General features: G+C 35.5%; 1 protein-coding gene across 3 annotated transcripts in view; it reads left to right on the forward strand.

Annotated features, from left to right (window-relative positions):
• Window positions 1–19174, forward strand: part of PLEKHA5 (pleckstrin homology domain containing, family A member 5) — a 284442-nt gene that overhangs the window by 217985 nt on the left and 47283 nt on the right. The window contains exon 16 of one of the 3 annotated variants that reach the window (XM_006888443.1): window positions 16351–16431. The exons of the other annotated variants lie outside the window; for them this stretch is intronic. Coding sequence (XP_006888505.1) covers window positions 16351–16431 — 81 coding nt within the window. The remainder of the gene's footprint in view (window positions 1–16350; window positions 16432–19174) is intronic. 3 annotated transcript variants of the gene reach the window in all.

The raw sequence follows: 19174 nt of genomic DNA on the forward strand, positions 1-19174 counted from the left end.
CATAAAGGGCAGGTAAATGTATGTTTTGAGGATATGTAGCTTTACTATATAAAGCACTTAATAATTAGGAGTCTCTAGAAGTTCTCTGTGGATACCGAGTGATTAAAGTGTTAGGCTAGAATCTGAAAAGTCTGTAATTCAAACCCAGCAGTTGCTCCTCAGAAGAAAGATACGGCAGTTGGCTTCCATAAAGATTACAGTCTTGGAAACTATTGAGGCAAGCCTCTTGGCCTTGTTTTGTCACCATAAGTCGGAATCAACTGGGTAGCTCAGAGCAACACCCAGTTTCATTGAGTTGCTGATACAAATGGTTTGAAAGTTCAGGTTTGCCTAGATGCTCCTCAGAAGAAAAATCTAGTGATGTCTTTCTGCAAAGTCATCATTGAAAACTAGTGCATACTTCTACTGTGAGTCAAAATTGACTTGACTGCAAATGGTAAGAAATGTAAATAATTTGTTTGAAACTTGAATAACAGGTTTCCATAGAGGCATACAGTAGCCAACTATCTGTAATACTCAGTGGGAAGATAGAGTAAGGATGTACCAGTTGTCCTCTGCTCCCTACAGGTTGTTAAATATTTTGAATAACACCTTAGTGATTAGTTTGCCAGACTAGCTGTAAGAAGCTGTTTTTAATTAATTAAGTAGTATATCTGAAGACTGTACTAACAGTACCTTACACCCTAGTCAGAGTTTAAGGAACATCTCTTTCTCATAAAATTTGTTTTAAGTGCACAGTTGGGATCTTAGGCACATACACATTTTCTTCAGCCAGTCTAATGTTGAGAGTTGTTAGGTACCATCAAGTACAACTCATAGCAACCCTATGAACAGCAGACCTAAACCTTGTCCTATCCTGTGTCATCCTCATCATCTCTGATTTACTCAAGCCCATTGCTGCAGTCATAGTGTCAATCTCATTGAGGGTCTTCCTCTCTTTCACTGCTTCTCCACCTTCCCAGGCATGATTCCCTTTTCCAACAACATCCCAAAGTAAGTGAGTCAAATCTTTGCCATACTTATTTCCAAGAGAGTAGCTACTTCTGATCTCTCAATCATGTTTTTATTAGGATTTTTTCCCCCCACCATTAAGTTACTGGTTGTTCTAGCCTTGACCAGAAATGGTTCAGCTGAGCAATAGAACCAATTTAAGGTTTTAGAAACTAGACTAGTGTAAACCAGAAAATTAGGAAGCAGGAACCTCTGGTGGCCATGTGGTAAGGAGTAAAGAGGGACAGTTCAAATCCACTAGCTTTTCCATGATGAAAATCTTAAAAACAAAAGAAGCAAACAAAGACCCTTAGGGCTTTCTGTAAGTCTTGAAGGAAGGGTTCATAAGAATGGGGAAGTTAAAACATGTTCCTTTCTCCTATTCATTTTCTTTACACTGTTTTTGCTCTGCTCTTTTGGTTTTCACTTCCTTTTTCTTTCTAAGTTTCCCTATCAGACTGAAAAGCAGTTATGAGGGAATTGTTCTTTTCCTTTTTTCTAACCTTCCTGTTAGCTTTCTATGTATGCAGTGAAAACACAGGGTAAGATGATGGGAATCACATTAAATAGGCATGCAGAGAAAGGGCAAGAAACTTGGAGCAACATTTGAAAGCCTTTTGTAAGCATGACACCCCTTTGTGAACACACCATACATACATGAATGGTTCCAAAATTGCACACAGTTGCAGGAAGAAAGTGAGGCTGCCTTTATCGTCTATAAATCTCTGCTAACCAAGATTTCAAAGAGCTTTACCTAACCTGGTGTGACATCAAATATTTTGTTTCCTTTTAAATATGAAAGTGTATTATAACACTGAATGGGCTTTTATAAATCCTACTAAAATTGATGTTCTAACTTAACCTCCCTGCCTTCAGAGTCATTATTGTTTATTGCTTCAGAAACATCCCCATGAGCAGAATAAAGAAAAGAAAGAAAACCGTATTGAGGTCTATAAAAAGGGAATATTCCTCACTCAACTACACTTGTGGTAGGATCATGCGTTCCTGATGTACTAAAAATATATTTAAATTATTTTTGGAAAGAATAGGCATCTACAGTGATAATTATCCCCCCCCATGAAATCATCTGCTTCTACCAGTCTGGAGTTCTAACTGGAATATTCTTAAGTTGCTTCCAAAAAATGCATAAAATTGCATATATTTTCTTTAACACTTCTTCACATTCTCACATTGCAGAGTTTTTCATGAAAACCCATTTGCCAGGGCACAGTGTATGAAGTATACATAAAAAGTCAAATTAAAAAAAAATACATAAAGTCAAATTTTAAAAAAAAAGCAACCCAAAACTAAAACTAATTTCATGATGGTGGTGGTGGTGCAGGTCCATCAAGTTGGAACCATCTCATAGCTGAACCTCCAGTGGGTTTTCAGAGGCAGGAAATCACACAGGAGGAGATTGCCCATCTTTCTCCCACAGAGAAGCTGGTGAATTTGAATAATAGGCCTTTGGACTGGCAGCTCAGCTCCTTCACATTAGGCCACCAAAGCTCCCTGAGCCACTCTAATCTAATCAATTCTCACTCATAATCCTCCACAATATGAGAAAAATAAGTCACAAACATCTGTATGTTTAAGATTTGCAAGAGTCACTAATTAAATCGTCACATTTATATCAGTACTTTGAGGTAGATAAAATAATTTTGTTTTATATTAATCCCTAATACATTTTGAGAAGGAAGCTAAACTTTCTAATTTCCAAGTGTTTATGATAGTATTTATATTATACGATCTTTCTCTTTTAGAATTGGCTTTATTTTACAAATATGTACTTTTTGTACACAAGTAGTGACTTTCATGAAGTCTGCAGTTCTAGCATAGACTGTGAACCTCCTTCGTCAGTATGCTACTTGTATCTCTTCAAGAAACAATGAAGAAAAAAAAATCTCTTAGAAGGGAAATTCCAACCACTTTTCTACATATTTATACTAAGGGAACTGCAAAAAAAAAAGAAACCATTAACTGAGAATATATTATTGGTGCTGAAACTGTTCAAGGTTAAAAAAAAAAAATCCAAAAACACTTTCCTACATCTTACTATTTGTATTCATGAAAGGGAGCTTCCCTATAAGGGGGGGATGGGAGATGTTAACAAGATGGTTAAAAAGATTCTTGATGAATGGAAATCCAAAACCTCTGTAAATGTTTATTAAAATTAATAATAATTAAAGAAAAACCCTATAAATCAAGGCTGGTTTGCTCTCTTAGCAGTGTATCTAGAAGAGCACAGAAAAAGTAAATTTTCAGAACTTCAAAAGGAAAAAGTGTTAACCGAAAAAGAAGAATTAAACATTTACTGTGGGCTGAAAAAAAAGATTCTTGATGGTTTTATTATTTGTGTCAGTTCAGCAAGTTGGTTCTCTTGCACTGGTAAGAAAAAGCCCCTTTTCTTTAATATTTAATGGATCCTTGTACTTATATTTATAGGGATGATTAAAAGCTACAATACATAATGATCCCAGGTAATAAAGAATACGTATTTAGGAAAAGCAAACTAAGGAAAATAGGAAAGTATAATATTTAACAATTACTATCCCAGACTAAGGAGTCCAGTGGCAAAATGTGTTTACTCTCTTGGGCTGCTAACCAAAAAGTCAGTAGTTCAAATCTGCCAGCTTCTCTGAGAAAGATAAGGTAAATCTGCTCCCATTAAAATGTATAGGCTTTCTTAAGAGTATCACTGAGTTAAAATTGAGTACAGTGGATTGATTTGGTTTTGTTTTAACCTACTTATGTGATAGGGAAAAAAATTTTAAGAAAAATCTTTGTCCTGAAGTTGGAACTGACCCTCCGGCAGATTTTCGAGAAGCTATAAATTGCAAAAGAGCATTTCTCATCTTCCTCCCACAGAGTTCCTGGTGGATGTGAACCCCTAGAGAGGTACCACCTTTTGGTGAGCAGTCCAATGCCTTACAGACTGTGTTCTGTTAAACCATTTAATTGAAAACCAGAAATTCCTGAGCGTCTATGGGACTAATTGTTAGATTTTTCCACAGATAACAAAAAGATTTTCTGTAATGTTTGTGTAACATATATTATTTAATCAGTGCAACCAAAAAACCAAATCCCTGCTCTCGAGGCAGATTCATTCATAGTCACTCTGAAGGACAAACCAAAGCTGCCCAGAAAGGCTTCTAAGGCTTTGCATCTTTACAGAAGTAGGTGGCTGCATCTTTCTCCTGAGTAGCTGGTGGATTCAAACTGACATCCTTTCCATTAACAACTAAATGCATTACAATTCTTCTTACTAGGCTTTAAAAAAATTGAAATTCCCATAGGATTATATCTCTGTGAATTCATAAGCTATATTTGACACAGAGAAATTTCATGAAACAACATATGATCAAGAGGCAGTGGTGATGAAGGAGAAAGTTCAGGCTGCTCTGAAGGAGTTGCAGAAATAAGGCCCCAGGTATTGATGGAATACCGATTGACATAGTCCGACAGATACTTCCCTGGATGTGCTCACTAAGGTGTGCCAAGGACTCTGGAGGACACCTACCTTGCCTACTGACCGGAAGAGATCCATATTTATTCCCACTCCAAACAAAAGATGGCCCAACAAAGTGTGGATGGAAATTATTGAATAATATGCAGATGACATAACATTGCTTGCTGAAACTAAAGACCTGAAGCGCTTGCTACAGAAGGTCAAGGACTGTAGTTTTCAATATTGATTGAAGCTTAACATCAAGAAGACAGAGATTCTCACCAGTAGGCTAGTTGGCAGCACCATGATAGATGGAGAAGAAATTGAAGTTGTTAACATTTACAGCTTGCTCTGCTACACAGTCAGCACTTGGCACCAGCAGTCAGGAAATCAAAAGACAAATTGCATCGGGAAAATCAGCTATCAGGGACTGTTCTAGAGTACTGAGAAACAACAATGTCAGTATAGATACTACATTGTACCTGATCCAGGCCCTGGTCTTCATAGTTACTTGCTGTGCATCAGAGATCTGGACAATGACACGAAGCCTCTCAGCAAACTTTTAAGAACTCCCAGAATGAGGTCTATTCAAATCATCACCAAACCCCTCTAGCCTTTGAGCTGTGATGCTGGAGAAGAGTATTGATCATACCATGGACTTCTCGGAGAATAAACGGGTTCATCCTGGAGAAAGTGAAATGAGGCTGCTCCTTAGAGCCAAGGATTGTGAAGCTTCGTCTAACATACTTTGGGCATGTTGCAGGGAGGGACCCAGTCCTTGTAGAGGGACATCATGCTTGGGAGGGTGTAGGAACAGCTCAAGAGAGGAAGACCCTCGATGAGATGGATTGACTCAGTGACTGTGTAATGGGGGTAGGTATGTCAGGATAGAACATGGTTCAGAGCTGTTGTACATAGGGCTGTGAGTCATAAGCCACTCAGCAGCACATAACGTGTAGCAAAATAGGAAAGTAAATCTAAAATTTCCTCACTTCTAAAAGAGTACCCAGTATTTATACAATTCTGTTTTTTATTTATCTAAAATAATGTGGTTCCTAAGTATCCCAAATAACTTGGGGTTCGTTCCTTATTTTACATATGTTTTTCAGAAAGCTCATTCATTCAGGAAATACGGAGCTCCGTACGAGGCAGGATGTTACTGCTTACAAAATAGAATTCTTTAATTACTTTTCAAAGCTCAGGGAGGAAATAAAGTTGAGTATAAATAGCATTTTTTGATTTAACATAAGGGTGTCATTAAGAAGTTAAAACATAAGCTGATAAATCTTTGAATTAATGGAAGGAATTTTTGGCTACCGTGTGCCATTTTAACTCAGTAAGAACATGACGTCGGAGAAGAAAATCTGTTGGAGGTAAAAGAAAAAGTTTTTGGAGGACTAATGTAGCCCTACATAAAAGCAACAAGAAGTAAATATATGTTCAAGTAGAAGAGAGGGGTCTATTTACTTGGAAAATAAAGGGAAAGTATGACCAACTTCCATTTAAAAAGTCTTTTGAGATGTAAAGGCCAGCCACTTGTCTTGGAAGGGTGTGAGTGGCACTGGCTAGTTCAGTGACAGGATTTGTGGTGAGTTACTCAGGATCATAGTAAAGAACACATATTTTCTATGAACATTGTTTACATCTTCACACATTCTTAAATGGTTTACATTCTAACCTTTTGTTTACTGGCAGTTTGAATCAGCACTACCCTCATTCTTGCATAGGACAGACACAAGTGCTTCCAGTTTGAAATGTTTCTGTTTACATCAGTTAGTATTTAAAATTCTAGTCCCTTTCTATCTAAAAGATAGATTCATTTTTATCTAAATATTGACTGTATTTACCTACTCATGTCAAGAGCAAGTATCCTTTTGATTAACAGAAATGGAAGATTTTCATTTTTTTAAATATTTTTACCTATAAATGGTAAGTTATTTTGTATTATTAAAATTATTTGCAAAGAAAAAAATAATATGACCATTTAAAACATGTCAATAATGAAGCATTTTTAAATGAGATGAATCTTGAGTTCTTCTAATATTTCTGTTCCCTGTAGATGCCAGGAATAAAGATAATAGAATCTGATAACAGCATATAACTTAAAGGTAAAGGAGCAAAGAGCTATTAAAACACTGAAAAATATCTGTAAACTCTATAATTACAACTTGATGGCAACTGATTTTAAAAGGATTTAAATTTTGTTTTAAATACAGCCCTTAGATGGGAAAAGGTATGAAAAACTTTAGCCCAGTTCTTCCATTTCCTTCAAAAATGTCCAACAGAATATTTCCCATTATAATAGGGTGTGGGTGTTTTTTGGTTTTGTAGGTATTCAACTATTTTTTAAATCCACAGTTTCACTGTGAATATAAAGATGATCCTTATAGTTACAGATCTAATTTCTTTGGTACTACTGAGTTGCAAGTCATTTCATAATTTCTCAATAAAAGGGCCCGACCAGGATTCCTGAAGCCAGTACTTAACTGCATAACCAGTTTAGGAATACTCTCCTAATATTCTTCCCAAGTCTTACTTTTAGAAAAGTGTATAACATGGACAGTATTTTTAGGGTGGGTTGTGGTGGGGTGGGTTTTTTTCCCCATATTACTGAAACAGTTTCACCCAAGTAATGTTGTTATATGCCATCAAGTTGGAATCACTTTATAGCAGCTGACCCTCTAGCATGTTTTCAGGGGCTATGAAGCCTGAGGAGATTGCCCGTTTTTATCCAAAGGAGCAGCTGGTGGATTTAAACTATGTGCCTTTGGGTTGATAGTATAGCACCTTAACACAAAAACGCTATTTTGCCTGCTCCACCAGTTATAGAAAAGAGTTAACTATACACAACTTTTAAAAAGTCACTTCAGATTCTTCTGCTTCCTATTACACAATGAACTGTTTCTATAGGTAGTCAAACCCTTCAGTCTTAGGCTCTTAAGCTTTCAAATATGCCTAATGTGAAAGTAGTAAGCATTCATTATTTAAATGACCAATTTAGAAAAACTTCTCATTCACCAAAACTTCACTCTAGGCATTCACATTTTTTTCCACTTTTTAATTTTGCCACACATCTTAAAAGAGTTTATTGATTTAAACACAGAGCATGCTAAAGACATTGCTTCTTCAGTAGATAAGCTACCAGGGGTTTTTTGCTTTGGTTTGGTTTGGTGGGGTTTTATTTTTGCTATTGCTATGACACAGTCCCACCTTAAGAAACTCTTTTGGAGAAATCATTAAGGACTCATGGTTCATTTTCTATTTGAATGGAAAATAACATTAAAGAAACAGAAACTAGGCTTCTCATTTTTGTTGTTAGTAGAGATTAAAGCTCTTTAGAAGAGATACAAAAAAATCAGATTGCTTGTTTGAAAAGAGGGCACACTGGTTGAAAGCTACTAGCATAGAATTCAGAAATTTACTTTGAACAGACAACTTGAGTTGTTTTTCCCTTCTGAGAACAAGACCCAGATTAACTAAGGGAGGAAAATAACATTCAATCTAAAATTTATAAATCTGCTGTTTAATTTGATGGCTACTGATTACAATTGGCCATTTACATTTACCTTTAAGTTAATTACAGTTCCTCAGTCATAATAGCCACACTTCAGGTACTCACTAGTCGCATGTGGCTTGCTTGTTGCCCTGCTCAGATAGAAAACATTTCTGTCATCATAGAAAGTTTCACTAGACAGCATTAGTTTTAAAAGTCAATTACATCTAAGGCACTATCCAGCCACTTTTATAATAAAGTTTTGAAGAGTTAATCTTTTCTAAGAATATATTCTGTAGAGTGAATGTCATAGCTTTGCCCACCACTAACCTCTCCTTAGGTTGTTGGCTATTGTGTGACTAATGCTGCTGTGAACATTGTTGGAAAACTGTGGTAGTATTCCTGGCTTTCAGTTTTTTTAGGTGTATATATATCTAGGAATGTAATTGCTGGGTCTTGTGATAAATCTGTGTTTAACTTTTGAAGAAACTGCAGTATTTTTTATTCTTGCCTGTTTCACAAGGGTTCTAGTTTCTCTCTGTCGTTGCCATTGTTTGTCACTTTTCCTTTTAAAATAACCATCCTTGTGTGTTTGAAGTAGTGTTTCATTGTGATTGTAATTTACATTGTTTAATGATACTGATTTTATTAGGATGGTACAGGATAGGACAAGGTTCAGGTCTGTTGTTCATAGGGTCACTGTGAGTCGTAGTCAACTAAATAGCACATAGTAACAACAGCAGTACCACTGAAAGGAGCTGTGGTTGTATAGTCTATAGGGAGTTGCATGGCTAACCCCAAAGCAGCACATCTCTAGCACTTTTAATCCACCAGCAGCTCCACAGGAGAAGAATGAGCAGTCTTTTCCCCTGTGATTACAGCCTCCAGAAAACCCACCGGAGAGTCAGCTATGAGTAGGTTCTTGACAACAATGAGCTGGTTTTTTAAAATAATATTGGACATCTTTTTATGTGCTTGTTGGCCATTTTTGTATCTTCGTAGTCCATTGTTTATTTTGTGATTGAGTTGTTCTTTTTCTGTTAAATTTTAAGAGTTCATATATATATTTGCTAATATAAGTCTAATTGTTAAGCTCTTATCAGATATGTGGTTCCCAAATATTCTATTCTCTAGGCTGTCTCTTCACTCTATTGATAAAATGCCTTAATGTACAAAAATTTTTCATTTTTATGACATTCCATTATTTGATTTCTGTATTATATTTAAGAATCCATTGTTAGAAATAAGATCCTAAAACATTTCTCGTATTTTCTAAGAATTTGTGATACTAATTTTAAAGATTTAGTCATTTAACTCCTTTACATGAATGGGGAGTTTTAATCAAGATACTTCCTCTCAGCACAGATGATCTATAATTCATGGTAGTTACTATGACTTACTTAGTGACATCTTAGGGAAATGCTATGAGTAAGCATCAGTTTTTCAAGGAAGTTAAAAATGTTTTTAAAAATTTGGACATTTCAACTAAAACAGATGTTTTTGTTGTAAACAAATATTTTTATTGCCTTTGTATATTTCCAGTGGTCTGTGTACATTTTCTTATTGTTAAATTCTTAAAGTAGTTTATATTGGACAATGGATGTACATTTTCATTTTTATTGTTATAAAATAATAGGCCTTTTTATGTATGACAGTTAACTTAAACCTGTGTTACCTGTTACTCAAAGAAGGAATTAAATGAGGAAGCAAAGCATTGAGCTCATTTTCAATAAACATCCAACTTGTAGTAATTAATTTTCCCATCTGATTCCTTTAAAATATAAACCATTAACGCCACTCTTTTAGTGTTTCTAGGGTTCTATTTTCTTTAGAGTTCAAAACGAGCCTGAAGAAAGTTAAAACAAATTTACAACAATGAAAATACGATCTTGAGTCTATCTTAAATTAAAAATCATCTTAATACAGATTTAAAGCATTGGACACCAGTGATCGAAGACCAAATGAGTTGTGCAATGACTTCATCCATGAAGAGAATGAAAGGTCACTACAAAGAAAGTGGAGAGACAAAAAACCAAAATGAACATCAGAAGAGACTAAAAATTGCATTAAAGATTCAAGAAGGCAAAACAAAGGAAAGAGAGGTCGAAGTAAAAGAGCTTAACAGAAGATTTCAAAGGACAGCTCTGAAAGACAAGGCAAAGGATTATAATGGAATGCGCAGAGAGCTGAATTGGAAAGTAAAAAGGGAAGAACTCGTTTGGCAGTTCTTAAACCGAAAGTACTGAAAAACAAATTCAAGCCTTGAATTGTAATACTTAGAGATGCTATCAGCAAAGAGATACTCAAAGATCAGGAGGTATATTGCACTAGGAAAATCAATAATTGAGGAACAATGATGTCAGTTTGAGGACTAAGATGTGCCTGATTGAGGCCATGGTCTTTTCAGTCACTTGCTATGCATCTGACAGCTGGACAGAAGAATAATTGATGTATTGAGTTGTGATGTTGGAGAATAGCACTGAATATTCTATAGACTGCCAAAAGAACAGATATGTCGTGGAAAAGGTGCAGCCAGAGTTATTTCTTGGAGGCAAAGATGACATAGCTTTATCTCAAACTTTGAGTGTGTTGCTAGGAGCGGTTCTTCCTTGGAGAGGTTCTACGCTTTGAAAGTAAAGGAAGAGTGAATGAGAGGAAGCCCCTCACTAAGTGGATTGACATAGTGACTGAAGCAGTGGGCTAAGTATGTCAGAGATTGTGAGGATGGGACAGGATAACACAGGGTTCAGAATCTATTGTTCATAGAGTAGCTATGAGTTGTATTCTACTTGATAGCCCATAACAAAAACAACATAAGCAAAATCTTTAATGATCCAGTAGGCATCAAAAGAAGATGGAAGGAATACACTGAATCACTGTACCAAGAAGAATTAGCCAACAATGAAATATTTTTGAGAAGTGCCATATGATCAAGAGCCAGTGGTGAGCCTAGAAGTTCAAGCTGCACTGAAGGCATAAGCTTTTGCCTATAAGGGCCCAGGAATTGCTGGGACACCAGTTGTTTCAACTAACAGATGCAGCCCTTCACATGCTCACCAGGTTGTGCCAAGAAACCTGAAGGACAGTTCCTGGCCAACTGCTTGAAGAGATCCATATTTTTTCCCATTCCCCCCCCAAAAAGGGTGATTAAATAGAATGTGGAAATTATCGAACAATGATTGGCTGACACAGAGGATTTCATGAAACAACGTATGATCAAGGGCCTAAGGTAATGAAGGAGAAAGTTTGAGCTGCTCTGAACAATTGGCAAAAAGCAAGGCCCCAGGAAAAGACAGCATACTGTTTGACATATTTCAACAAAAAGATGCTTCCCTAGACATGCTCACCAAGTTATGCCAAGAAATCTGGAAGACAACAACCTGGCCAACTGACTAGAAGAGATCCATACTTGTTCCCATTCCAAAAACAAAAAAGGGACCAGATAGAGAGTGCAAATTATCAAACAATATCACATGCAAGCAAGATTCTACTGAAAATTACTCCAAAAACAACTGGAACAGCACATCAACAGAGAACTGCCAGAAGTGCAGGCTGGATTTAGAAGAGGCTGTGATACTAGGGATATTGTAGCCAGTGTGAGATGGATCTAAGCTGAAAACAGAGTACCAGACAAATGTCTGTCTGCGTTTCATTGATAATGCTAAGTCATTTTACTATGTGGATCACAACAAACTATAGCAAACTCTGGGAAGAATGAGAATCCCAGAACACTTGATTGTGCTTATTATACAAACCTATATTTGGGAAAGGACGCAGTCATCAGAAAAGAGCAAGTAACCACTGCATGGTTCAAAATCAGGAAAGATTTGTGCCAGGGATGTGTCCTATCTCCATAACTTTTCAATCTATATGCAGAACAGATCATCCAGGAGGCTGGGCTCTGTGAAGAGGAATGTGGCATCAGAATTGGTAAAACATTCATCAACAACCTGAGTTATGCAGATGACACAACCTTGCCTGCTGAAACTGAGGAGGACCTGAGGTATTTGTTCCAGAAGTTCAAGGACTGCAGCCTTCAAAATGGACTGAAGTTCACTATCAAGAAGACAAAGATTCCCACCACTGGGCCGATTGGCAGCATCGCAATAGATGGTGAAGAGATTGAGATTGTTAATATCTTCCGTTTGCTTGGCTCCACATCAGTACCCTTGGTATAAGCAGTGAGGAGATCAAAAAATTTCATTGGAGAAATCTACTTTCAAGAACCTCTTCTGAATGCTCAAGAGCAAAGGTATCATTCTAGGGACATCTAGAATGTGTACATGATCCATGCTGTGGTCTTCACAATTACTCAGTATGCCTCAGAGAGCTGGACAGTTACTAAAGATTATAAAAAAAGAACTGATGCCTTTGAGTTGTAGTGCTGGAGAAGAGTATTGACTATACGGTGGACTGCGAGGAGAGCAGACAGGTTCTCACTGGAGAGGGTGAAACCAAGTTGTTACTTGGAGGGAAGGATTTTTGAAACTTCCTCTGACTTACTTTAGACATGTTACCAGGAGGGACTAGTCCTTGGAGAGGGATGCCATGATTGGAAATGTGGAAGAACAGTGAAAATGAAGGAGACCGTGGATGAAATGGATCGTCTCTGTGACTGGAGTAATGGGGGTAGTTGTGTCAGAGACAGTGAGGTTCGCTCAAGATAGAACAGAGTTCAGAGCTGTTGTGCTTAGGGTTGCTACAAGTTGCAAGCGACTCATTGGCATGTGACAACAACAACAACATCATTAATACTGCATACAAGCAAAATAATGCTGAATGAACATTTAAAAAACGGGTAGAAAAGTACATAGACAGTGAACTGCCTGAAGTTCAGGCTGGATTTAGAAGAAGCCATTGTACCTGGGAAATTAATTACTGAGGTCATATGGATCCTGGCTGAAAGCAAAAAAATATCAGAAAGATGTCTAATTGTGCTTTATTGCCTATGAAGAGGTTGACTGTGTGGTTCATAACAAATTATGACTAATATTGGGAAGAATGGGAATTCCTAGAACATTTTATTGTTCTCATGAGAAACCTATACCTAGGCCAACAGCCTGTTGTCCAAACAGAGCAAAATAACACTACATATTTTAAAATTAATAGAAGTGTGCATGAGAGTTTTATCCTCTCTCCTTACATATTCAAACTATATGCTGAGCAAATTTTTCAAGAAGCTAGACTCTGAATAAGAAAGTGGCATCAGGATTGGAGGGAGACTCACTATCAACCTACATTATGCAGATGACCCAGCCTTGCTTGTTGAAAGTGAAGAGACCTTGAAGCACTTGCTGCAGAATGTCAGAAAAAGAGCCTTCATCTCATATACTGAGTCTCTTACTAGGAGAGGCTCTTCCTTGGAGAGGGATATCATGCTAGGAAAGGTAGAGGAATGGTGAAAGAGGAAAACCTTTGGCAAGATGGGTTGACACAGTGACTGTAGCAGTGGGCTCAAGTATGTCAGATTGTGAGGATGGCACAGGATAGGACAGATTCAGGTCTGTTATTGATGGAGTCACTATGAGTCATGCTTGACAGCACCTAAAAAGAAGTGTTCCATTACAAGTTTTATATTTATTGTTAAAAATTTGGGTACCAAACACCAAGCAACTCTTAGAGCATTAGGTATTGCATTTTCATGTAATTTACTTCAATTAAAAAATTTCATAAAGTTTTCTTACAGAGCAAGATAAAATGTACTATTTCAAGTTAAAGAAACAGAAATTCATTCCTAAATATTAAAATAGAGAACATTTCAGAGATACTTCAGTAAAAGGAACCATTGCCTCTTTTCTAGAATACAGTTGCAGATAAAACAGACGTAATGTTTCCAGTGCAGTAAATCTGGGAAAAGTAAAGATCTGTTAAATCCCAAATCAGGGTCCTATTTTGTGTGATGCTACTGATGTTTAATTGGCATCTCTGTTGGATGTCATATACGAGAAGAGAGTAGCCTCATTTATTATCACTGCTCTGATTAGTCTTACAACTCATGACTCTAGCATCTTAGAGACCATGATTAAGTCAGTACAATATTCAAAAGAGCTGCTTTTTCACCAATAGACTTACTTTATCTTTTTTTTTAAACGGGAGCCCAAGAGGATGCAAACCAAAGACCATTATTATCAAATTCAAATCTTAAAAACACAGTAGTAATTTTGGTGAATGAAATCTTTTATCACTACTATAAAGAACCTTGCTGGCATAATATGTTGCAAAAGATTGGCAGCTCAGATCCACCAGTTGCTTCTTGGGAGAAAGATGAGGCAGTCCTCTGAAGATGGCCAGCCTCAGAAGCTTCATGGCGAGTTGTCAGGATTTGGAATTGACCACATGAAAGTAGATTTGGCTTTTTCTTGACACTGTGATGATTTAATGATAATATCTATATGAAAGTGTCTCCGGTTGCATATTAGAATGAAGGGTTCTCCAGTTGCATATTAGAATTATTTTGGAAACAAAGGGTCCATATGTATTTAAAGTTCTCCCACAGGATTCTAGCATGCTACCAGAGTTAAGTATCTCTGGTCTAAATAAATCTAAGCTTTGGTTTCTGAAACTAAAAGGAGGAAAATAGATACCTAATATTAAAAAGTTTCTCTGTGTATCATGTATCTAACATGCATTGAATAAATTGCTTTTTAAATTAATACTACTTTTTTCCAGTTTCTCAAATTTTTATTTATTTTAATGAACATTTACAGAGATTTTATATTTCAATTCATTCATTGTTGCATTTTTTCTCCTGCCCACCCCCCCCCCCCAGTTCTCTCTTCTCTTTGAAAAGTAAAAGAAAAATTCCTTCAATGGTATACAATTCCCCCACCCCACAGTACACTCCACTGTGCAACCTATTACTTTTAATAAATTTTTGTGTGGATATAGATTAGTAAGACAAATGAAGGTAGTGTTAACAGTTCTACATTTAGGGCCTCTATTAATGTCACTCACTGGACATCACAGAATTCCATTATATTTCTCTCCAGCCTTGAACATAATATGAAAACATGATACAGTATAGCTTCTATAGATCACCAACAAATAGTTGACAAAATATGACTGTTCCATTAAACTGTGTTTATATCCTTTACTAATTAATAAATTTGTATAGTTTTTTAGGTTTTAAAGTTTTTCTAAAAGCAGTACCTGCTCATTGCTAAAAATTTCTGGAGATTAGATATATAGAAAGAAAAAGTTTAATTCACTGTTTTACTAACTATTAAGTCTTCCTTGACAATTCTGATGCTCACAGATTTTGAGGGACAAGAGTAAAATCAATCTGTCATTACCCTAGAAAGTTTATCTTAAATGTGCCTTAATACATTTTGGTTTTCATTTAGATTTCAACTGATAGGCTTGTCATTTTAATTTACGTCATTGGAGATTTCCTTATTTGTAAATAGCCTTTTGCTTATTTGAAAAAATAAACCCATGAATAATAAAAAAACCCCAAAGTTTAATTCATAAGTAAAAATGATAGCTGCTGATAGTTTTCATTCCATTTTAGTACTATCATGTACTGATAAGTGTTACAGAATTAGCTGAATCAATAAAATAAGATGTACTAACTACAGCATAAACTGATTGCTTTCTAAATGAAGAGAATGAAAAATAAAATGTATATCCCAGATTTTCATTATAAGGAGACCTTACAGCTTAGAAAGGATAAAACATTTTATTGGCCTTTCACTCTATGTATTATGATTATTATCTTTTAAATTATTAAACTGTTGCGTCCAGAGCCTTCTAAAAATACTTTTCTAGAGGCAGTAATTAAGTACAATATAGCTGGAAATGTGAATATTAAGTTTTTGCTGAGTAGATTTTAGCTTACATAATCTTAATAATTCTGCGCCTGGTCTTATGCTCTGAGGAAGTATAAACAGAATATATGAAAATGTTTATCAAAATTAATTACACTAAAATGTCAATATTAAGAGTATATATTTATTTTTATATTATAGAATTTTAATATTGTGAGAAAAGAGTTTTATTTATGGTTAAACATATAAAGAACTAAGTATCTTTTCAAGCTTTATTACTGAGAAAGTTATTGATTTAATGTTCTTTTTTCCTTTTAAAGTTCATAGATATCTTCTCCCTTTAGTTTATCCTTTGAATCATGATGAATCTTTTGTTCATATATGTATATCCATTAATTACCTATTTTATAAGACTTAGTTGCAGCATTGTTGCAATTAGTAAGCCTTTTATAACTTTGGTAGCATTTTACAGCATGTAATATTTGTTTGAAATGGTTTATATAAATAAAATCTGTACAGCCGTGGGATAAAATGTGAACATCTGCTCTATTAGGAAGATAATTGAAGTAGAGGCTATATTTACAGTGTCGTCTTTCAAATCTAGCTATGCTGTAAACTGATGTTTGCTGTATGCTCCTCCTGATTTGAAATAGATGAAAGAAAATGAACCTATTATCACCATGGTTCACACAATGATTGAGAACTCGGCGCTAAGACCCCAACTGTACCAGCAAGTAAGGTCTTGGACAGTGAATGATACTGCTTTACCATCTGCAAAATCCCTCAGTGACAGTTTTGGTTTATTCTCAGATTTACTCATAACATTAGTGTTGTTCTTTTTTTGTTTGTTTGTTTGTTTCTCTTTATTTGGAAAACCACAATCCATCCATGCTTTTCAAGATGCTGCAGTATTCTTAGCATGGCTTTGCTGAACATTTTGCCGTTGAATATTAAATGTGCCATCTTCCTAAAATTTTTGTGTATAGTATTTGATATGTACTTGGAGGTCTGCAGTACATTTGCAAAATTTCTAGTAAACTGCCATTTATTTTGACCAGCTGTAAGCATTATAAGATGGGGGGGGACATGTACCTTCCCCCCCCCTTTTGAGCTAGTGCCTTATCTCCCAGTGTTTTAAGAATAGATTATATTTTGGTGACCAGTTTAAGTCTATCTTTTGGTCTCTTGGTGAATGAGATCAAAGTCATTTTGAAAAGAAAATGTTGTGGAGTAATAGAACCGATAGATATTTCTTCATATCTTGGGGAGGGTTCAGGGCTCTTTTTATTCTTATCATTCTTAAGGTCGTCAGGGTAGACATATTTTATCACATTGTTTGGCCTGAGTGTCTATAGTTGGCTTGACTTTAGGAAACTTGGTAATCTGCAGATCTGCAAATGAAGTCATTATATACATTTCTATTCAAACTTTTTGTAATCCATGGTCTTAATGTTCCTAGCTGTGTGTTTTGCAACATCAGCTTCTTCCACTTCAGCCTCCCTCAAATTATTCTAGCCTATGTGTAATCTGTTAAGATACTTGAAAATCATATAGAAGAAAGTTAACTAGCATGAAAAATGAATACATGTTTTGATTGATAATTGTAAAAGCACCTGGTAAAAAGAATCACTTTGCACTCACATGGCATTTGATGCCCCAGATGTGTTTCAGTGGCCTTGAAATCTGTGCCATGGAGCCATGTGATAGTTGGTAGGAGAGTAACTGATTTCTGAGCAAAATTTTTTACACATTCAGAATTGCTTATGTGATTGGATATAATCTGCTGTAATTTTCAATAGAGATGAACTAAAGCAGATTATTAAATATTTGGAGTTAACTAGCTTTTCTTTTCAAAAGAAAATGGCATCTTTCTGTTTTTAATCAATGTCACTAGATAATGGAACCCTGCCTCTCCAATTGGAAGTGCCACATATATAACCTTAGCACTTGTCCTGAAATTGACACTTTTTCAGTACAAGCTCTGGTGACCTGGTAGGGAGTTGCCCTCCCAAACCCCAGTGTTAAAGTAGGTTTTTCTAATGCACTAGCTGCACCCCAAGAGAAAAAAGGGAAGTCACCTCCTGTGTGATTTACAGCCTCTGAAAACTTACTAAAGCGTCAACCCATGAGTTGGTGCTGACTCAACAGCAATGAATTCATTGTTATTTCTTATTCACTATCCAAATTTTCCAGTTTTAATGGTACTAACTAATTGACATGAAGTCAAAGACATTCTTGTGTAAAATATTATACTCTCACTTTTTACGTTTTACATATTTCAATAAAAGTAGTAGCATGGGTCTGTGGTTTAGTTTGATTTTTCTTTTTTAAATTTATCTGCATTGAGAGTTGATGATCCATGTACGTAAGTCAACAGATGACTTACATTATTCCATTACAGTAAACACAAACATGAAAAACAGTGGTCTTTACAACAGCCAGTTTCAGGAAATCAAAAGGATGACCTCTGCCTAAAAGCAAAGATAAAAAGGCAGAAAGGGATAGAGAAATAGGGAACGTACCTACTCACAGCGGGAATGCAGCAAATTTTATAGTACACTTTGTGGGAAATAATTTGAGCTATAACTTTCACAATAAAAGTAATGTTTTTGATGACGAAGAATTTTTAATCAGGCACTAGTAAGAGACTAAAATTATTACAAATGTTTTTAATGGATAAAAATAAATTTCAGATACGCTTTATAGGTCCTACTGTTAAGTTTACACAAATCACCCTCACTTTTCTCCAGGGTTTATCATGTTTTATCCAAAGAAAATCTGCATGAAAACTTATATTAGACACTATTCCCATTTGCTTTTCAACAGTTGCATTACAGTGTTTTGACAACAAGTCCCTGATATTTTTTCTGGAACTAAAGTAGCAAAATGATCCTTTGATGACCTATTTCCTTTAGCACCACAGCTATATTTACACAGCCACTCACTTCTTCCAACTAGGAATTTTCTTTAGATTGAATCAGACCAGATACTAAATAAGTGAGAATTAACTTGAAAAATATCCTCTCTGTAATATTCATCTATATACCATTTTTCAAAATTACATGTGTGTACCATAGACTTTATATTCTCTCATGGTTAATATCAGTGAACCACCTGATGAGTTCTTGTCCTAAAAGGTACAGTCATGTAACCATGTTTTTATCAAATATCCATAGTCATGTAAATATTTTTTAATCCTCACAAAATAGAATGCTGACTTTTATAAAATTTATGTTTCTGTGAAAATTGTTTTAGGAGTGTGTGTATGTATATACTTTTTTATATATATAGCTCACATAATTAAAAAGTGCACTGGAGAATGCTCAATTTAAATCAATAAGTAATTTTAACTAGTGACAGACTCAGTTTTTTAAAAATGTTTTTGGTACCCTGTTAGAAAAAGTTTTTAATTTTATCATAAAAACACAGAATACAACCTTATGTATTCAACTAGTCTCTTAAAGACATTATAAATTC

Source organism: Elephantulus edwardii, unplaced genomic scaffold, assembly GCF_000299155.1.
Source record: "Elephantulus edwardii isolate Elephantulus edwardi_28Jun2011 unplaced genomic scaffold, EleEdw1.0 scaffold00067, whole genome shotgun sequence".
Lineage (NCBI taxonomy): Eukaryota > Metazoa > Chordata > Mammalia > Macroscelidea > Macroscelididae > Elephantulus > Elephantulus edwardii.